The sequence below is a fragment of the Ranitomeya variabilis genome, chromosome 4 (assembly GCF_051348905.1).
Source record: "Ranitomeya variabilis isolate aRanVar5 chromosome 4, aRanVar5.hap1, whole genome shotgun sequence".
In the NCBI taxonomy this organism is placed as follows: Eukaryota; Metazoa; Chordata; class Amphibia; order Anura; family Dendrobatidae; genus Ranitomeya; species Ranitomeya variabilis.
In genome coordinates this window covers 185605663-185628458 of record NC_135235.1, presented here as the reverse complement: position 1 = coordinate 185628458, position 22796 = coordinate 185605663, and the positions used below count along the sequence as shown (strand labels likewise).

At 43.8% G+C, this 22796-nt stretch overlaps 1 protein-coding gene across 1 annotated transcript in view; it reads right to left on the bottom strand.

Annotated features, from left to right (window-relative positions):
• Positions 1-17222: 17222 nt before the first annotated feature.
• LOC143770144 (sulfotransferase 2B1-like) overlaps positions 17223-22796 on the bottom strand; it is a 448155-nt gene continuing 442581 nt past the window's right edge. The window contains exon 7 of the mRNA XM_077259474.1: positions 17223-17559. Within this exon, the coding sequence (XP_077115589.1) occupies positions 17435-17559 (125 nt within the window). The 3' untranslated portion in view covers positions 17223-17434. The remainder of the gene's footprint in view (positions 17560-22796) is intronic.

Below are 22796 nucleotides of genomic sequence, written 5' to 3'. Positions count from 1 at the left end.
GGCCATGCCTACAGGTCCATGCGTCTGTTGTCAGGTGCACCTTTGTACTCACAGATTGCCAGAGTGCATGGACAATGCGGTCTTCTACATGCTGGTGGAGGGTTGGGATGGCTTTTCTCGCAAAAGAAGTGTCGACTGGTTAGCTTGTAGCGTGGTACAGCGTAGTCCATCATGGCCTTATTAATAGTAAATAAAATATATAACTAGGCTCTATGAACTTTTAAATAGGTTCCAGGGGTACACGGGCAGCATTGGTGTGGTCAGTGGAGGAGTATTGCAAGTAGGGGCTGCAGACAGGCTATCAAAGGCCTAAAATAACAAACAGTAGGCAGTCATGGCAGTTTTACATCGGTTACATGGATACACAGGCAGGCACTCCAGGCAGCATTGTGGTCAGTGGAGGAGTATTGCAAGTAGGGGCCGCAGACAGGCTATCAAAGGCCTAAAATAACAAACAATAGGCTCATTGCAGTTTTACAGCGGTTACATGGATAGACGGGCAGGCAGCTTGGTGGTGGTGAGTGGAGGAGTATTTAAAGTAGGGACCGCAGACAGGCTTCAAAGGCCTAACATAAGAAAATGGGCTGGCTGTAGGCACTTTATAATTGGTTCCAGGGGTACACGGGCAGCAGTGGTCTGGTCAGTGGAGGAGTATTTAAAGTAGGGACCGCAGACAGGCTTCAAAGGCCTAACATAAGAAAATGGGCTGGCTGTAGGCACTTTATAATTGGTTCCAGGGGTACACGGGCAGCAGTGGTCTGGTCAGTGGAGGAGTATTTAAAGTAGGGACCGCAGACAGGCTATCAAAGGCCTAACATAACAAACAATAGGCTCATGATGGCAGTTTCACAGCGGTTACATGGATACACGGGCAGGCAGCTTGGTGGTGAGTGGAGGAGTATTTAAAGTAGGGACCGCAGACAGGCTATCAAAGGCCTAAAATAACAAACAATAGGCTCATGGCAGTTTCACAGCGGTTACATGGATACACGGGCAGGCAGCTTGGTGGTGGTGAGTGGAGGAGTATTTAAAGTAGGGACCGCAGACAGGCTTCAAAGGCCTAACATAAGAAAATGGGCTGGCTGTAGGCACTTTATAATTGGTTCCAGGGGTACACGGGCAGCAGTGGTCTGGTCAGTGGAGGAGTATTTAAAGTAGGGACCGCAGACAGGCTTCAAAGGCCTAACATAAGAAAATGGGCTGGCTGTAGGCACTTTATAATTGGTTCCAGGGGTACACGGGCAGCAGTGGTCTGGTCAGTGGAGGAGTATTTAAAGTAGGGACCGCAGACAGGCTATCAAAGGCCTAACATAACAAACAATAGGCTCATGGCAGTTTCACAGCGGTTACATGGATACACGGGCAGGCAGCTTGGTGGTGAGTGGAGGAGTATTTAAAGTAGGGACCGCACACAGGCTATCAAAGGCCTAAAATAACAAACAATAGGCTCATGGCAGTTTCACAGCGGTTACATGGATACACGGGCAGGCAGCTTGGTGGTGAGTGGAGGAGTATTTAAAGTAGGGACCGCACACAGGCTATCAAAGGCCTAAAATAACAAACAATAGGCTCATGGCAGTTTCACAGCGGTTACATGGATACACGGGCAGGCAGCTTGGTGGTGGTGAGTGGAGGAGTATTTAAAGTAGGGACCGCAGACAGGCTTCAAAGGCCTAACATAAGAAAATGGGCTGGCTGTAGGCACTTTATAATTGGTTCCAGGGGTACACGGGCAGCAGTGGTCTGGTCAGTGGAGGAGTATTTAAAGTAGGGACCGCAGACAGGCTATCAAAGGCCTAACATAACAAACAATAGGCTCATGATGGCAGTTTCACAGCGGTTACATGGATACACGGGCAGGCAGCTTGGTGGTGAGTGGAGGAGTATTTAAAGTAGGGACCGCAGACAGGCTATCAAAGGCCTAACATAAGAAAATGGGCTGGCTGTAGGCACTTTATAATTGGTTCCAGGGGTACACGGGCAGCAGTGGTCTGGTCAGTGGAGGAGTATTTAAAGTAGGGACCGCAGACAGGCTATCAAAGGCCTAACATAACAAACAATAGGCTCATGATGGCAGTTTCACAGCGGTTACATGGATACACGGGCAGGCAGCTTGGTGGTGAGTGGAGGAGTATTTAAAGTAGGGACCGCAGACAGGCTATCAAAGGCCTAAAATAACAAACAATAGGCTCATGGCAGTTTCACAGCGGTTACATGGATACACGGGCAGGCAGCTTGGTGGTGGTGAGTGGAGGAGTATTTAAAGTAGGGACCGCAGACAGGCTTCAAAGGCCTAACATAAGAAAATGGGCTGGCTGTAGGCACTTTATAATTGGTTCCAGGGGTACACGGGCAGCAGTGGTCTGGTCAGTGGAGGAGTATTTAAAGTAGGGACCGCAGACAGGCTTCAAAGGCCTAACATAAGAAAATGGGCTGGCTGTAGGCACTTTATAATTGGTTCCAGGGGTACACGGGCAGCAGTGGTCTGGTCAGTGGAGGAGTATTTAAAGTAGGGACCGCAGACAGGCTATCAAAGGCCTAACATAACAAACAATAGGCTCATGGCAGTTTCACAGCGGTTACATGGATACACGGGCAGGCAGCTTGGTGGTGAGTGGAGGAGTATTTAAAGTAGGGACCGCACACAGGCTATCAAAGGCCTAAAATAACAAACAATAGGCTCATGGCAGTTTCACAGCGGTTACATGGATACACGGGCAGGCAGCTTGGTGGTGAGTGGAGGAGTATTTAAAGTAGGGACCGCACACAGGCTATCAAAGGCCTAAAATAACAAACAATAGGCTCATGGCAGTTTCACAGCGGTTACATGGATACACGGGCAGGCAGCTTGGTGGTGGTGAGTGGAGGAGTATTTAAAGTAGGGACCGCAGACAGGCTTCAAAGGCCTAACATAAGAAAATGGGCTGGCTGTAGGCACTTTATAATTGGTTCCAGGGGTACACGGGCAGCAGTGGTCTGGTCAGTGGAGGAGTATTTAAAGTAGGGACCGCAGACAGGCTATCAAAGGCCTAAAATAACAAACAATAGGCTCATGGCAGTTTTACAGCGGTTACATGGATACACAGGCAGCTTGGTGGTGAGTGGAGGAGTATTTAAAGTAGGGACCGCAGACAGGCTATCAAAGGCCTAAAATAACAAACAATAGGCTCATGGCAGTTTCACAGCGGTTACATGGATACACGGGCAGGCAGCTTGGTGGTGGTGAGTGGAGGAGTATTTAAAGTAGGGACCGCAGAAAGGCTTCAAAGGCCTAACATAAGAAAATGGGCTGGCTGTAGGCACTTTATAATTGGTTCCAGGGGTACACGGGCAGCAGTGGTCTGGTCAGTGGAGGAGTATTTAAAGTAGGGACCGCAGACAGGCTTCAAAGGCCTAACATAAGAAAATGGGCTGGCTGTAGGCACTTTATAATTGGTTCCAGGGGTACACGGGCAGCAGTGGTCTGGTCAGTGGAGGAGTATTTAAAGTAGGGACCGCAGACAGGCTATCAAAGGCCTAACATAACAAACAATAGGCTCATGGCAGTTTCACAGCGGTTACATGGATACACGGGCAGGCAGCTTGGTGGTCAGTGGAGGAGTATTTAAAGTAGGGACCGCAGACAGGCTATCAAAGGCCTAAAATAACAAACAATAGGCTCATGGCAGTTTTACAGCGGTTACATGGATACACAGGCAGCTTGGTGGTGAGTGGAGGAGTAGTGCAAGGAGTGTCTGTCCCAGTACTCCCAAAATATAAATAGATGTTAATGTCTCGCAAAACAACCAAAACAAAAAAAAAAGGTGGCATACTTAGGTACAGGGGTGGGCTCATCTACTGAGTTTCTGACATTGTAATTTGGCAGTAACTATTTAATGGTGCCAATATAGGACACAGACACAGACTACTTTAAGTTGCATCATAGATGTCTACAAATTTGTATTGTCAGTGCCAGACATTGAATGATGTCAGCGAATAGACTAAAGATTGGTGGAGCTGTGCGACATAATTTTGCACGTGGTAGAGCACATTTTGAGCTGGGGTAGGGGGGAACTCTCTTGAGGCCGGCGGGACCGCCCCAGGGCCCCTCATGTTACAACGGTGTGTCTGACGTTGGGTGCGCACCACCACCGCCAGAGACACTACATTGTACTATGAGGGACCCAGTAGCAATGCCGTCAACCAAAAGCGAGCACACCCACCTCTTCAGACAAACAGCAGTCTCACGGGTGCTTGCGCCAAGTCGCGATACCACGGCCCCGTGTGGGGAGTTTTGCCATTTAGGGAGGTGTAAACATGTCGTATGCTGTACAATCAGCTGCAGCAAATTAGACATTAGAAAAGTAATTCACAGGCAAGAGCTTTTCATAGGAAAGCTAGGTGTCGGCCGGGCAAGGTGGGGCAAAAGATTTCGAAATCCAGTTGTGGTTCATTTTAATGAATGTTAGATCGTCAACATTTTGGGTAGCCAGACGAGTCCTTTTTTCGGTTAATATTGAACCTGCAGCACTGAATACTCTTTCTGATAGGACACTTGCTGCCGGGCAAGCAAGCTCCTGCAATGCATATTCTGCCAATTCTGGCCAGGTGTCTAATTTGGAGGCCCAGTAATCAAATGGGAATGACGGTTGAGGGAGAACATCGATAAGGGATGAAAAATAGTTAGTAACCATACTGGACAAATGTTGTCTCCTGTCACTTTCAATTGATGCAGCAGTACCTGTCCTGTCTGCGGTCATAGCAAAATCACTCCACAACCTGGTCAGAAAACCCCTCTGTCCAACGCCACTTCTGATGTGTGCACCCCTAACACTCCTAGTCTGCTGCCCCCTGGAGCTTGTGTGAGAACGATCACGTGCGCTGTGTGCTGGGAATGCCTGAAGCAAACGGTCAACAAGAGTTGATTGTTTGGTTGCTAATATTAGTTCCAAGTTCTCATGTGGCATAATATTTTGCAATTTGCCTTTATAGCGTGGATCAAGGAGGCAGGCCAACCAGTAATCGTCATCGTTCATCATTTTCGTAATGCGTGTGTCCCTTTTTAGGATACGTAAGGCATAATCCGCCATGTGGGCCAAAGTTCCAGTTGTCAAATCTCCGGTTGTGATTGGTTGAGGGGCAGTTGCAGGCAAATCTACGTCACTTGTGTCCCTCAAAAAACCAGAACCCGGCCGTGACACGCAACCAATTTCCTGTGCCCCCGGGAAAGGTTCGGCATTAAAAATATACTCATCCCCATCATCCTCCTCGTCCTCCACCTCCTCTTCGCCCGCTACCTCGTCCTGTACACTGCCCTGACCAGACAATGGCTGACTGTCATCAAGGCTTCCCTCTTCCTCTGGTGCAGACGCCTGCTCCTTTATGTGCGTCAAACTTTGCATCAGCAGACGCATTAGGGGGATGCTCATGCTTATTACGGCGTTGTCTGCACTAACCAGCCGTGTGCATTCCTCAAAACACTGAAGGACTTGACACATGTCTTGTATCTTCGACCACTGCACACCTGACAACTCCATGTCTGCCATCCTACTGCCTGCCCGTGTATCCTCCCACAAATAAATAACAGCACGCCTCTGTTCGCACAGTCTCTGAAGCATGTGCAGTGTTGAGTTCCACCTTGTTGCAACGTCTATGATTAGGCGATGCTGGGGAAGGTTCAAAGACCGCTGATAGGTCTGCATACGGCTGGCGTGTACAGGCGAACGTCGGATATGTGAGCAAAGTGCACGCACTTTGAGGAGCAGGTCGGAGAACCCAGGATAAGTTTTCAATAAGCACTGCACCACCAGGTTTAAGGTGTGAGCCAGGCAAGGAATGTGTTTCAGTTGGGAAAGGGAGATGGCAGCCATGAAATTCCTTCCGTTATCACTCACTACCTTGCCTGCCTCAAGATCTACTGTGCCCAGCCACGACTGCGTTTCTTGTTGCAAGAACTCGGACAGAACTTCCGCGGTGTGTCTGTTGTCGCCCAAACACTTCATAGCCAATACAGCCTGCTGACGCTTGGCAGTAGCTGGCCCATAATGGGACAACTGGTGTGCAACAGTGTCATCTGCCGATGGAGTGGTTGGCCGACTGCGTTCTGTGGAAGAGCTGTAGCTTCTGCAGGAGGACGAGGAGGAGGAGGAGGGGGTGCGAACGCCTACAGCCAACTGTTTCCTAGACCGTGGGCTAGGCACAACTGTCCCTAAATTGATGTCGCCTGTGGACCCTGCATCCACCACATTCACCCAGTGTGCCGTGATGGACACATAACGTCCCTGGCCATGCCTACTGGTCCATGCATCTGTAGTCAGGTGCACCTTTGTACTCACAGATTGCCTAAGTGCATGGACGATGCGCTGTTTAACATGCTGGTGCAGGGCTGGGATGGCTTTTCTGGAAAAAAAGTGTCGACTAGGTAGCTCGTATCGTGGTTCAGCGTACTCCATCAGGGCTTTAAAAGCTTCGCTTTCAACTAAACGGTAGGGCATCATCTCTAACGAGATTAGTCTAGCTATGTGGGCGTTAAAACCCTGTGTACGCGGATGCGAGGATAAGTACTTCCTTTTTCTAACCAGAGTCTCATGTAGGGTGAGCTGGACTGGAGAGCAGGAGATCGTGGAACTTTCGGGTGTGCCGGTGTACATGGCAGACTGAGAGACGGTTGGAGACGGTATTGTTTCCGCCGGTGCCCTAGATGCAATATTTCCTCCTACTAAACTGGTGATTCCCTGACCCTGACTGCTTTTGGCTGGCAAAGAAACCTGCACAGATACTGCCGGTGGTGCGGAAAATGGTGGCCTTACAGTGACGGAAGGGATGTTGCGTTGCTGACTAGCTTCATTGGCCGAGGGTGCTACAACCTTAAGGGACGTTTGGTAGTTAGTCCAGGCTTGAAAATGCATGGTGGTTAAGTGTCTATGCATGCAACTAGTATTTAGACTTTTCAGATTCTGACCTCTGCTTAAGCTAGTTGAACATTTTTGACAGATGACTTTGCGCTGATCAGTTGGATGTTGTTTAAAAAAATGCCAGACTGCACTCTTCCTAGACTCGGATCCCTTTTCAGGGATTGCAGACTGAGCTTTAACCGGATGGCCACGCTGTCCTCCAACAGGTTTTGGCTTTGACACGCGTTTTGGGCCAGATACGGGCCCGGCAGATGGAACCTGTTGCGATGTTGATGCCTGCTGCGGCCCCTCCTCCACCTCCGCTTCTGAACTACTGCCGCCTGCACCCTGTTCCCCCAATGGCTGCCAATCGGGGTCAATAACTGGGTCATCTATTACCTCCTCTTCGAGCTCGTGTGCAACTTCGTCTGTGTCACTGTGTCGGTCGGTGGTATAGCGTTCGTGGCGGGGCAACATAGTCTCATCAGGGTCTGATTGTGGATCTGTACCCTGAGAGGGCAATGTGGTGGTCTGAGTCAAAGGAGCAGCATAGTACTCTGGCTGTGGCTGTGCATCAGTGCACTCCATGTCAGAATCTACTTGTAATGGGCATGGCCTGTTAAATGTTTCACTTTCTAAGCCAGGGACGGTATGTGTAAAGAGCTCCATGGAGTGACCCGTTGTGTCGCCTGCTGCATCCTTCTCTCTTGTTGTAGTTTTTGCTGAGGAGGACAAGGAAGCGACTTGTCCCTGACCGTGAACATCCACAAGCGACGCGCTGCTTTTACATTTACCAGTTTCGGAAGAGGAGGCAAAAGAGCTAGAGGCTGAGTCTGCAATGTAAGCCAAAACTTGCTGTTGCTGCTCAGCCTTTAAAAGCGGTTTTCCTACTCCCAGAAAAGAGAGCGTTCGAGGCCTTGTGTAGCCTGACGACGAAACTGGCTCCACAGCTCCAGACTTAGGTGGAATATTTTTATCCCCACGACCACCTGATGCTCCACTACCACTACCATCATTACCAGCTGACAATGAACGCCCACGACGACCTCTTGCACCAGACTTCCTCATTGTTTAAAAATCGTAACCAAACTAACTTTATTTGTTGCTGTCAAACAACTTACACGGTGAGCTATAACTTCAGTATGATTTCAATATCCCTTAACAGGTTGGTGAGACCACAAGGAAAATCAGGCACAATGTTACACACTCTGTTTTCTGTGACACCAAATCACAGAGATGACACACACGCAGGACTGTCACTCAAGCACTAATGTCAATATTAATCTCCCACCTAATTTATTTTTTTTTTTTTCTCTGTGAGACTTTAGAAACCAAATAATATTTAAAAAAAAAACAAAAAAACAAGGCTTTCTATGGCCCACTGAATGAGAGATGGCACGCACAGGAGTGGCACACAAGCCCTGACTGAGGCCAATATTTTTCTCCCACTGATTGATGTAGTGTTTTTGTGTTGAGGTTGATTTTAAAACACAAATGAAGGAAAAAAATAAAAAGGCTTTCTATGGCCCACAATTAGAGAGAGAGGTGGCACACCCAGGAGTCAAGACTGGCACACAAGCTGAAATGGCAATATTACTCTCCCACTGTTTTTTTATGTATTTTTTTTTTATTTTCAGGGAGACTTTAGAAACCAAATAATATTTAAAAAAAAAAAAAAAAACAAGGCTTTCTATGGCCCACTGAATGAGAGGGACAGAGGTGGCACACCCAGGAGTCAAGACTGGCACACAAGCTGAAATGGCAATATTACTCTCCCACTGTTTTTTTATGTATTTTTTTTTTTTATTTTCAGGGAGACTTTAGAAACCAAATAATATTAAAAAAACCAAAAAATAAATAGGCTTTCTATGGCCCACTGAATGAAAGGGAGAGAGGTGGCACACCCAGGAGTCAAGACTGGCACACAAGCTGAAAGGGCAATATTACTCTCCCACTGTTTTTTTATGTATTTTTTTTTTTTATTTTCAGGGAGACTTTAGAAACCAAATAATATTAAAAAAACCAAAAAATAAATAGGCTTTCTATGGCCCACAATTAGAGAGAGAGGTGGCACACCCAGGAGTCAAGACTGGCACACAAGCTGAAATGGCAATATTACTCTCCCACTGTTTTTTTATGTTTTTTTTTTTTATTTTCAGGGAGACTTTAGAAACCAAATAATATTAAAAAAAAAACAAAAAAACAAGGCTTTCTATGGCCCACTGAATGAGAGGGAGAGAGGTGGCACACCCAGGAGTCAAGACTGGCACACAAGCTGAAATGGCAATATTACTCTCCCACTGTTTTTTTATGTATTTTTTTTTTTTATTTTCAGGGAGACTTTAGAAACCAAATAATATTAAAAAAACCAAAAAATAAATAGGCTTTCTATGGCCCACTGAATGAAAGGGAGAGAGGTGGCACACCCAGGAGTCAAGACTGGCACACAAGCTGAAAGGGCAATATTACTCTCCCACTGTTTTTTTATGTATTTTTTTTTTTTATTTTCAGGGAGACTTTAGAAACCAAATAATATTAAAAAAACCAAAAAATAAATAGGCTTTCTATGGCCCACTGAATGAAAGGGAGAGAGGTGGCACACCCAGGAGTCAAGACTGGCACACAAGCTGAAAGGGCAATATTACTCTCCCACTGTTTTTTTATGTATTTTTTTTTTTTATTTTCAGGGAGACTTTAGAAACCAAATAATATTAAAAAAACCAAAAAATAAATAGGCTTTCTATGGCCCACAATTAGAGAGAGAGGTGGCACACCCAGGAGTCAAGACTGGCACACAAGCTGAAATGGCAATATTACTCTCCCACTGTTTTTTTATGTTTTTTTTTTTTATTTTCAGGGAGACTTTAGAAACCAAATAATATTAAAAAAAAAACAAAAAAACAAGGCTTTCTATGGCCCACTGAATGAGAGGGAGAGAGGTGGCACACCCAGGAGTCAAGACTGGCACACAAGCTGAAATGGCAATATTACTCTCCCACTGTTTTTTTATGTATTTTTTTTTTTTATTTTCAGGGAGACTTTAGAAACCAAATAATATTAAAAAAACCAAAAAATAAATAGGCTTTCTATGGCCCACTGAATGAAAGGGAGAGAGGTGGCACACCCAGGAGTCAAGACTGGCACACAAGCTGAAAGGGCAATATTACTCTCCCACTGTTTTTTTATGTATTTTTTTTTTTTATTTTCAGGGAGACTTTAGAAACCAAATAATATTAAAAAAACCAAAAAATAAATAGGCTTTCTATGGCCCACAATTAGAGAGAGAGGTGGCACACCCAGGAGTCAAGACTGGCACACAAGCTGAAATGGCAATATTACTCTCCCACTGTTTTTTTATGTTTTTTTTTTTTATTTTCAGGGAGACTTTAGAAACCAAATAATATTAAAAAAAAAACAAAAAAACAAGGCTTTCTATGGCCCACTGAATGAGAGGGAGAGAGGTGGCACACCCAGGAGTCAAGACTGGCACACAAGCTGAAATGGCAATATTACTCTCCCACTGTTTTTTTATGTATTTTTTTTTTTTATTTTCAGGGAGACTTTAGAAACCAAATAATATTAAAAAAACCAAAAAATAAATAGGCTTTCTATGGCCCACTGAATGAAAGGGAGAGAGGTGGCACACCCAGGAGTCAAGACTGGCACACAAGCTGAAAGGGCAATATTACTCTCCCACTGTTTTTTTATGTTTTTTTTTTTTTTTCAGGGAGACTTTAGAAACCAAATAATATTAAAAAAAAAAAAAAAAAAAAAAATAGGCTTGCTATAGCCCACTGAATGAGAGATAGCACACACAGCAGTGGCACACAAGCCCTGACTGAGGCCAATATTTTTCTCCCACTGATTGATGTAGTGTTTTTGTGTTGAGGTAGATTTTAGAACACAAATCACGGAAAAAATAAATAGGCTTTCTATGGCCCACTGAATGAAAGGGAGAGAGGTGGCACACCCAGGAGTCAAGACTGGCACACAAGCTGAAAGGGCAATATTACTCTCCCACTGTTTTTTTATGTATTTTTTGTTTTTTCAGGGAGACTTTAGAAACCCAATAATATTTAAAAAAAAAAATAAATAGGCTTTCTATGGCCCACTGAATGAGAGGGAGAGAGGTGGCACACCCAGGAGTCAAGACTGGCACACAAGCTGAAAGGGCAATATTATTCTCCCACTGTTTTTTTAGGTTTTTTTTTTTTTTTTCAGGGAGAATTAGAAACCAAATAATATTAAAAAAAAAAAAAAAAAAAATAGGCTTGCTATAGCCCACTGAATGAGAGATAGCACACACAGCAGTGGCACACAAGCCCTGACTGAGGCCAATATTTTTCTCCCACTGATTGATGTACTGTTTTTGTGTTGAGGTAGATTTTAGAACACAAATCACGGAAAAAATAAATAGGCTTTCTATGGCCCACTCAGTGAGAGATGGCACACACAGGGATGGCACTGTAGCAGAAATGCCAATCTTAATCTCCCACAAAAAAAAAAAACAAAAACAAAAAAAAAAACTGTCCTACAATTACTATCTCCCTGCAGTAATGTAAGCCAGGTATGGCAGGCAGCAATAGGAGTGGACTGATGCACAAATTAAATAAAAAGTGTGGAAAAACAGAAAAGATAGCTGTGCAGAAAGGAAGGAACAAGAGGATATGTGCTTTGAAAAAAGCAGTTGGTTTCCACAGTGGCGTACACACAGCAATACAGCTATCACGGAGCCTTCTAGGGCAGCCCAATGAGCTACAGCGCTGAGGGGAAAAAAAAAAAAAAATAGCTTCCACAGTCCCTGCACACCGAAGGTGGTGTTGGACAGTGGAAATCGCTGCAGCACAAGCGGTTTGGTGGTTAGTGGACCCTGCCTAACGCTCTCCCTGCTTCTGATGAAGCGGCAGCAACCTGTCCCTAAGCTCAGATCAGCAGCAGTAAGATGGCGGTCGGCGGGAACGCCCCTTTATAGCCCCTGTGACGCCGCAGACAGCAAGCCAATCACTGCAATGCCCTTCTCTAAGATGGTGGGGACCAGGATCTATGTCATCACGCTGCCCACACTCTGCGTTCACCTTCATTGGCTGAGAAATGGCGCTTTTCGCGTCATTGAAACGCGACTTTGGCGCGAAAGTCGCGTACCGCATGGCCGACAAGCACAGGGGTCGGATCGGGTTTCATGAGACGCCGACTTAGCCAAAAGTCGGCGACTTTTGAAAATGATCGACCCGTTTCGCTCAACCCTAGTGACAACCGATCATTTTTTAGAAAAAAAAAATTGTACAGAGTAGTTTTATAGGTAGGGAGGTAGCGTCTTTTTTGCATAAAAAAAATCTGCTATCGCCGGATAATCTCTAGTGCATTAGGGGAGCGTACGTCACACTGTTAGTGGCGTTCCCTTTTCTTTTGTAAAAAGAATAATTAGTTGCGTCATCTAATTTTTAGCGCGTTCATTAGGGGAGCGTACGTTCTCACTGTTAGTGGCGTTCCCTTTTCTTTTGTAAAAAGAATAATTAGTTGCGTCATCTAATTTTTAGCGCGTTCATTAGGGGAGCGTACGTCACACTGTTAGTGGCGTTCGCTCTTCTTTTGCAAAAAAAAGATTTAGTTGCGTACGGTAAATTTATACTTTTTTTTATACAAACTTATTTTTTTACATCTGATTTTTCTTTTCATGTTTTTTTCTTGTTTCTTCATTTTTTCTCACTACTTGTTTTTTCTCTCTGATTGGTTATAATAAAGACTACCCTATACAAAAGCCCCACACATTACACGTGTAAAAGCACCACTTACACACACATCCCCAGGGTTTGGGAAAAAAAATGGCCCATTCGTCAACAAGGCGCTATTCACCAGAGGAGGCTTACGCCATCCTTGCGTCCGACACGGATACAGCCAGTGAGGAAGATCCCACATTCCTCTATTCCTCCTCCTCCTCTATTCCTCCTCCTCCTCCCCCTCCTCCTCCCCCTCCCAAGGCGCCGAAGGACCCAGGCAACTCCTGCAGCAATCGATCCCGTATGGATTGCACCCCCTGAAAATTTTCAGCAGCAGCTCAGGAATCCAGTTTGACACGACTGGCCTCACTGAAATTGACTTCTTCAAATTCTTTTTCAGTGATGAAATAATAAATTTTATGGTGGCCCAGACGAACCTTTATGCCCATCAATTTTTCACCCAAAATCCCACGTCATCACACGCCAGATGGACCCCCATAAATGCAGCAGAGATGATGACATTTTGGGGAATTGTGCTGCATATGGGCATAATCAAAAAGCCAGAGCTTCGGCAATACTGGAGTACTGATTCTCTACAGTACACCGGTATTCCGCATGGCCATGAAAAGGACACGATTTGAAGGGATCCAAAAATGTTTGCATTTCAGTGATAATGCGCAGTGTCCTCCCCGAGACGATCCAAACTTTGATCGTCTATATAAAATTCGGCCAGTGATTGAACACTTCAGCAGAAAATTTGCTGAGGCGTACACACCCCAGAGGGACATTGCTATTGATGAATCTCTGGTTCATTTCAAAGGGAGGCTAAAATTCCGACAGTACCTGCCCAGTAAGAGGTCTAGGTACGGAATAAAGCTGTACAAACTGTGCGAGAGTACCTCAGGGTACACCCACAGATTTAGGGTCTACGAGGGTAAGGACACCCAAATTAATCCTTATCCTGACCACCATACACCATGACAACAGCACCCTTGTCACTGTTCGTGGGAGCACAACACAAGTCCCAAAGCCAGATTGTATCCTGGATTACAATCGGTACATGGGGGGTGTGGATCTCTCAGATCAGGTCCTCCAACCATACAGTGCCATGCGAAAAGCTTACGTATGATACAAAAAATTGGCCGTGCACATTGTACAGATGGCACTGTACAATGCTTTTGTGCTGTTCCGATCTACAGGCAATACGGTGGGGACCTTCCTTCAGTTTCAGGAGGCAGTCATCAAGGCCCTAATGTTTGGCACACAGGGAAGTGAGGGTCCCCGTACTTCTGAATCTGATAGTGCCCGTATTGTCCCAGGTCAACATTTCCCAGGACAGGTTCCCCAAACAGCGAGGACAGGACGATCACAAAAACGGTGCAGAGTATGTTCCAAGAGGGGAATCCGAAAGGACACAACTTACCACTGTGAAACCTGCCCTGAGAAATCTGGCCTTTGCATTAAGGATTGCTTCAAAGCATACCACACATCCACAAATTAATAAAATTAGTTTATACCCTGTTTGACACAACACACTTTTATTATCTGATGTACCAAGCACATCTTACACATAACACCACATTATAAATTCATACACCAGTAAAAGCAAAAGAATTATAATCAATACTATAAAACTATGCCTCTAGATATATTCCTTCAGGGGTGTAGTTTCCAAAATGGGGTCACTTGTGGAGGATTTTTGTGGAAAAATTGTGTTGTTTTTTTTTCAGGACTCATTGTTATAATTTTTGGTGAGGCACTTGGAGGTTTACGGTGCTCACCACATATCTAAATAAATTCCTTGGGAGGTCCAGTTTTCAAAATGTGGTCACTTGTGTGAGATTTCCACTGTTGAGGCACATTAGGGGCTCTGCAAACACAACATGACGCCCGCAGACCATTCCATCAAAGTCTGCAATCCAAAACGTCACTGATTCTATTCCGAGCCCCGACGTGTGCCCAAACAGTGGTTTTTCCCCACATATGGGGTATCGGCATACTCATGAAAAATTGCACAACATCTTTTTCTGTCTATTTTGTCCTATAACCTTTGGGAAAATAAAAAAATCGTAGCTAAAAGATCATTTTTGTGGAAAAATTGTGTTTTTTTTTTTTTTTTTTTTTCATGACTCATTGTTATAATTTTTGGTGAGGCACTTGGAGGTTCACGGTGCTCATCACATAGCTAGATAAGTTCCTTGAAGGGTCTAGTTTCCAAAATGGGGTCACTTGTGGCGGTTTTCCACTGTTTAGGTACATCAGGGGCTCTCCAAACGCGACATGGTGTCCGATCTCAATTCCAGCCAATTTTGGTTTCAAAAAGTCAAGTGGCGCTCCTTCCCTTCCGAGCCCTGCCGTGCGCCCAAACAGTAGTTTTCCCCCACATGTGGGGTATCAGTGTATTCAGGAGAAATTTCACAACAACTATAGTGTTCCATTTTCTCCTTTTACACTTGTGAAGATAAAGAAATTGTTGCTAAAAGATCATTTTTGGGGAAAAAATGTGATTTTTTTTATTTTCACGCCTCTATGTTCTAAACTTCTGTGAAGCACCTGGGGGTTCAAAGTGCTCACAACATAGCTAGATAAGTTCCTTGAAGGGTCTAGTTTCCAAAATGGGGTCACTTGTGGCGGTTTTCCACTGTTTAGGTACATCAGGGGCTCTCCAAACGCGACATGGTGTCCGATCTCAATTCCAGCCAATTTTGGTTTCAAAAAGTCAAATGGCGCTCCTTTCCTTCCGAGCCCTGCCATGCGCCCAAACAGTGGTTTTCCCCCACATATGGGGTATTGGTGTATTCAGGAGAAATTGCACAACAACTTTCGTGGTCCATTTTCTCCTTTTATACTTGTGAAGATGAAAAAATTATTGCTAATGGATCAACATGTTAGGGCATGCTAGGCTATGGGTTGAACTAGATGGACTTAAAGTCTTCCTTCAACCTTAATAACTATGTAACTATTATGTGGAAAAAAAAGTTAACTTAATTTTTTCCTTCCACATTCCGTTAATTCCTGTGAAGCACCTGAAGGGTTAATAAACTTCTTGAATGTGGTTTTGAGTACCTCAAGGGGTGTAGTTTTCAGAATGGTGTCACTTTTGGGTATTTTAAATCTTATAAGCCCCTCAAAGTGACTTCAAATGTGATGTGGTCACTAAAAAAAAATGGTTTTGTAAAGGTTGTTGCAAAAATGAGAAATCGCTGTTTAACTTTTAACCCTTATAACTCCCTAACAAAAAAATTTGGTTCCAAAATTTTGCTGATGTAAAGTAGACATGTGGGAAATGTTATTTATTACCTAATTTGTGCGATATGAGTCTCTAATGCAAGGGTATAAAAATTCAAAGTTTGAAAATTTCAAAATTTTCCACATTTTCACCAAATTTCTGTTTTTTTCACAAATAATCGCAAGTAATATCAAAGAAATTTTGCCACTATCATGAAGTACAATATGTCATGAGAAAACAGTGTCAGAATCAGCAGGATCCGTTGAAGCGTTTCAGAGTTATGACCTCATAAAGTGACAATGGTCAGAATTGTAAAAATTGGCCGTGTCACTTAGGTGAAAACAGGCTTCGGGGTGAAGGGGTTAACTACTTTCTTTTCTACACTTTGTCCTTTTTCATCTATTCATATTTTATCATTTATATGTTTAGTTCTCTTTTCTGTATCACCTTTTCATCATCTGTTTAGGTGGCTCCTCCATTAAATTTTCTCTTTCTAGCTCCTATTTACAGACCCATCCTGGGTTCTTATCCTATTTCTTCAACATTCCAATTATTTTTCCTCAACTCGTTGTCCTCCATTCACATCATATCATCAATAAGTATGGTTTCTTTTGTATTCTCTATAACTTTAGTCAATTTGCAATTGACATTTGAACCTCTCTCCCCTTCACAATTTCCCTATTGGATTAAGTGTTCCTGTGGCTGTTCCCTATGTAATTGGCATTCATTTGGGGCCTATAAAAAAAATTTGCTGTCATGTTTTGCACATTTGTTTTTCTACTTACTAAAAGATGCCAGTACGCCATTGAAACACATTGTGAATAAAAAACCTTATTCTCATCATCATTTGTGAAGAATTGATTTACTCAGCGCAGGGCAGTCCACCCATGTGTTACTCCAACTGGATCTAATATCTCCTGGAGGATTCATCCACCAGCCACAGGGCAGCAGCACCTATCTTTCTTCATACCTAGGAGTTGTGCCAGTCACCACACCACCAGGTAAGTGTAAAAAGTCGTCTCCTACTCTCCCTCCATAGGGTATCATCCTATTGTGCGCTCCGTTTCCAACTTCTAGATTTATTCATAGAAAATACTGAAGCATATGTTCACTTCTTTGAAAATAGCAATCCCTGTCGCCAGTCACCAATTATTGGCCAATATCTTACAGTTTGAAGCACTGGTCTAAAATAAAATTACACTGCATATTTTTTTCTAAAACAGAACCCCATGTGTCTATGGGAAATGTCTAGTATGGTCGATCATCTATAAACAGATGGCCTGCCATCAAGAACCTGGCTAACAAATAAGAGATATATAAGGTCAGCCATAACTAGCCATCAGCTGCAGGAACCAACCTGTTACCTGTGAAGTTGTGTTATATACCGATATAGAAACATGGATTCCACTCAAATGCAATACATTTATTTATAATATTGAAATGAACTTAGTACAGGAAGAACATTTAGAAAACATCAATATCCTTTAATAGATCATTAATCTTATTCATAAAGCTTTATGTGATCTTGCATATAAAGTGTTAATTTGTTACCAATAATCATCAAAGACTGGTAAATTTACTGCACTGAGAACATTTGGTCAGCTGGCAAAGCCTCGTTATTGCGGTACGTTTGTATCCCAAGGAAACTTCACACTGAAGTCTTCCATTTCTGCCTTGTAGATCTTGTCGAAATATTCATTTTGAGCCACAGTAAAATTATTTTTCCAATCTCCGACTATTCCTGTAAATCACAAGTGGTGACAAAATATTTACATTTATATTTAAAATATCTGTTATATGCACATAGTAACCCCTAAAATAGTAAAATTCCCAAAACCAAATACATAGGAAATATAAAGAAATAAAAACTGTGGAGAATGTGGCATAGTCCATACAAAATTGGATAAGGGTAAAAAGAATTATATGCATTATATTACAGTCTACCTATGGGGAGTTCATTATAATATATAGAGTCTACCTATGAGAAGTGCATTATACTATATTGAGGACTATCTGGTGCATTATACTATATGGAGGCCTATGTAGCGTACTTTATACTATGTGAGGGCCTATGAGGAGTATATTATACTATGTGAAGGCCTATAGGGAGTGTATTATACTATAGAGTCTGCCTATGGGGAGTGAATTATACAATATAGAGTCTGCCTATGTGGAGTCCATTATACTATATGGAGGCCTATGGGGAGTGCATTATACTATATAGAGTCTGCCTATGGAGAATGTATTATACTATATAGAGTCTGCCTATGGGGAGTGCATTGTACTATACAGGCCTACGAGGAGTGCATTATACTATATGGAGGCCTATGGGGAGTGTCTTATACAATATAGAATCTGCCTATGGGGAATGCATTATACAATATAGAGTCGGTCTATAGGGAATGCTTTATACAATATAGAGTCTGCCTATGGGGAGTGTATTATACTATAGAAGCCTATGGGGAGTACATTATACTATACTAGACTGTGGCCCGATTCTAATGCATCGGGTATTCTAGAATATGCATGTCCCCGTAGTATATGGACAATGATGATTCCAGAATTCGTGGCAGACTGTGCCCGTCGCTGATTGGTCGAGGCAACCTTTATGACATCATCGCCATGGCAACCATTGTGACATCTACGTCGATAGTGTGCCCGTCGCTGATTGGTCGAGGCCTGGCGGCAAACTGTGCTCGTCGCTGATTGGTCGAGGCAACCTTTATGACATCATCATCGCCATGGCAACCATTGTGACATCTACGTCGATAGTGTGCCCGTCGCTGATTGGTCGAGGCCTGGCGGCAGACTGTGCCCGTCGCTGATTGGTCGAGGCAACCTTTATGACATCATCATCGCCATGGCAACCATTGTGACATCTACGTCGATAGTGTGCCCGTCGCTGATTGGTCGAGGCCTGGCGGCAAACTGTGCTCGTCGCTGATTGGTCGAGGCAACCTTTATGACATCATCGTCGCCATGCTGTGCCCGTCGCTGATTGGTCGAGGCCTGGCGGCCTCGACCAATCAGACGCGGGATTTCCAGGACAGACAGAAAGACAGACAGAAAGACAGACAGACAGACGGAAAAACCCTTAGACAATTATATATATAGATGGAGGCCTATGGGGAGTGTATTATACTATATTGAGGACTATATGGTGCTTTATACTATATGGAGGCTATCTAAGGGGTCATCATACAGTGTGGAGATTACAGTGTCGGGGCTATTGCAGGGTTGGAGCCATCAGACAGTTTTGGAGATACTAACAGTGTCAGTATATATACAGTGAGGGGGCTTTATACTGTGTATAAAAGAGCGTCTTACTGAGTATAGGGGAGCTGAATGGGGGAGACTTGGGACATTATTAAATGTAAAGTGGGCACTTATTGTTATAGGGGAACTCAGGTTACTGTAACTGTCAAAGGGGCACACAAGGCACTTTTACTTTCTAGGGGACAAAACGTGGCCACTGTTTTCTGTTTTGCACCTGGCATTACTATATTCTAGAGCAATGTCCCCCAACTCCGGTCCTCAAGAGCCACCAATAGGTCATGTTTTCAGGATTTCCTTAGTATTGCACAGGTGATTGAATGCTTGCCTGTCCAGGTGATGCAATTATCACCTGTGCAATACTAAGGAAATCCTGAAAACAAGACCTGTTGGTGGCTCTTGAGGACCGGAGTTGGGGAACACTGTTCTAGAGGATTGCTTTAGAATTTAGAAGGCACAGAGATCCATACAGCAAGTACAGTAATGGGGTCACATACAGCAGCAGCATTGGGGTACCAACAGAATGAGGAGGTTGTGCAGGTTGGGGACAGATGGGGACAGTGCTGAAAATATGAGACATAAAAAGTGTCTGTTGTATTCTCTGCAGCTGAGTCCTGGCTGGAGAAGTTGTCATGTTGGTCTGTTCCAGATGGAAAAGACGGGTAAAGTGAACGATTTCATCAGAAAGAAGGTCAGTGGTAAGTCACCATATATAACTGTGCTGTGATCTCTTATTTGTTCCGTAGGACTGGTATGTACCACTGACCATATGGCAGTAACATCCATGTTGGTCTTTATATAGAGATTATTTTCAACAACTGCGCGGTCATCTGCTAATGTTCTCCTATATCCACTATTAAGGTGCGTCAACCAGTTATAATCAAGGTTATCTGGTTAGGGGCCCACTCCAAACTTTTTCCCACCCTGAGCCAAAACCCTTGCTACGCCTCTGTATAAATGTATTAATATTTTATTCATTAGACTTTACAATAGATGATTATAGGGTCAGTGTGTTTGTTTCACACATAGAAAACACAAAGACTGAATATACAGCCATCTGAATGGGGCTATATGTCACCTGAATTAGTGTTTGGCTAAAGCCCCCAAATGGGCAGCACGGTGGCTTAGTGGTTAGCACTGCAGTACTGGGGTCCTGGGTTCAAATACCACCAAGGACAACATATGCAAGGAGTTTGCATATTCTCCCTGTGTTTGCATGGGTTTCCTCCCACATTCCAAAGACATACTGTCAGATAGTTCAGTTGGCAGCTGGCTTATCTCATATTATCCCTTCCCCACTTTGTGGAGTGCTTTTCTGTTTTCTTTGAGAGAGCTGCTACAAACATTTCCGGTAGTGACTTATCTGTTAGAGAATAAAAAGATCTACAATATGAAATTGGACATGCCAGATTCTTATCTCCCCCAACAATCATCAGTCAGAGGCACCTATACATATTGTACTGTAAGCAGAACCTTTTGATATTGGCCGGTTTAGTCACCGCTAGTCTTATGTTTATTTGTGACTTTTAGGCTATGTGCACACGTTGCGGAATTGCCGCGGCAATTCCACAACTCCCTGCTGCTGGAAATATGCATGCGGAATTGGCATGCATATTCCCGCTAAACACTAGTGTTTTGCAAGCATAATTAACTTGCAGAATGCTAGCATTTTTCAAGTGATCTCTAGCATCGCTTGGAAAACTGATTGACAGGGTAAGTTAAAACCTATAGTAGACAAAACCACAAACCTACAACATATAAACAACAATACAATAAGTGGAATAAGGCTATTATCTCACTTAGCTTTCTTAATGCACCCTTTCCAACCGTGAGGGGATACACCACAACGGTGCCCACTTACCCCTACCCACGGCTTTGACTAAATACACTAGTCGGCCGAAAAATTAGGGTTAATGCTTAATGTGAGTAAGGTGTGCAATTATAGCCAAGTGTCAAAATATCAAAAAATACCTCAGGCTTCTTATTTTGCCTGTGATACGGGTTTATAAATAGCCTGAATATACCATATAATAGGACACCCTCAGTATTTGGAATAGGGGTATACAATTGTAGAGGTGTTGATATTCTAACCCTCACAGTCCCTATAAGCACTGTCCCTGCCTAGCATGCGGAGGTTGACACCCCTGAATAATCACGCAAATGGCGCCCCTGGTCTCGTCGACTCTCCCTCAAAATCCCTATCCACTCAAACTGGACCAAATGCCGATATAGGCAAGGGGATGGTGGGGTCTATGGGGAAAGAGGGGGAGGAGACATGTGAGGCAAGACTGGGACAGTTAGGGAAAACAACAAAGGTGAGTGCGGAGAGTAATTAATTAGATAGTGATAAAATGAAAATACGGTCAAACACCAAACAATAATACCAAAAGGAGGTACTAACTTTATGTAACATATGTACCCTACTTATAAATCTCCGGGTAATTGCTAATAGTTACACAATTTGTTATTTTAAATGCCCTCTAAGCGATGACTAAATGATAGCCTATGTGACAGATTATTGCACACAGATCATTGCACACATGCCCTTTCCAAATTGTGTATGCATATTGGTATCTACACTTTTCATAGCTCATAGGACAAATATAGTGTCACAGAAAAGGGTACCAAACTTAAGAACTCTTGTTCATCGCAAGTTATTGCACAGTTTTTTCACATGTATCCTCCATAATATATTCAATTGTCAAGAAAAATGACATGTGGAATAGTGCTTGACCATCAACCATATTTCCTCTCATTGCACATTGCCCGGCATGAAAATATACCACACTATGCCCCAAAATAAACCAAATAACTTATCTGGTGTCCAATCGATCATCTAATGCCTCAACGCGTTTCCCTGCCATAATACCAGTTCATCAGGAGGCTAATGGAAAGACCGTTGTGCAGGGATACAGCATACGGCCATCAAAACACACTGCTTGTAGGACCTGCACGGGCAATGTGCAATGAGAGGAAATATGGTTGATGGTCAAGCACTATTCCACATGTCATTTTTCTTGACAATTGAATATATTATGGAGGATACATGTGAAAAAACTGTGCAATAACTTGCGATGAACAAGAGTTCTTAAGTTTGGTACCCTTTTCTGTGACACTAGTGTTGAGCATTCCGATACTGCAAGTATCGGAATTCCGATACCGAGATCCGATATTTTTGTGATATCGGGTATCGGTATCGAAACAACATTAATGTAAAAATGTGTAAAAGAGAGAATTAAAATAAAAAATATTGCTATACTCACCTCTCCGACGCAGCCTGCACCTTACCGAGGGAAGCGGCAGCGTTCTTTGTTTAAAATTTGCGCTTTTCTTTCCTTTACGTGAGTCCCGGCTTGTGATTGGTTGCGTGCCGCCCATGTGACCGGGACGCAACCAATCACAGCAAGCCGTGACGTAATTTCAGGTCCTTCAGGATTTTAAAATTACGTTCCGGCGTTGTGATTGGTTGCGTCGCAGTCACATGGGAGACGCAACCAATCACAAGCCGTGACGTCACGGGAGGCTGGACACGCGCGCATTTTAAAATGGGCGCGTGTCCAGCCTCCCGTGACGTCCCGGCTTGTGATTGGTTGCGCCGCGGTCAACCAATCACAAGCCGGGAGGCTGGACACGCGCGCATTTTAAAATTTTAAAATGCGCGCGTGTCCAGCCTCCCGGCTTGTGATTGGTTGATCGCGGCGCAAC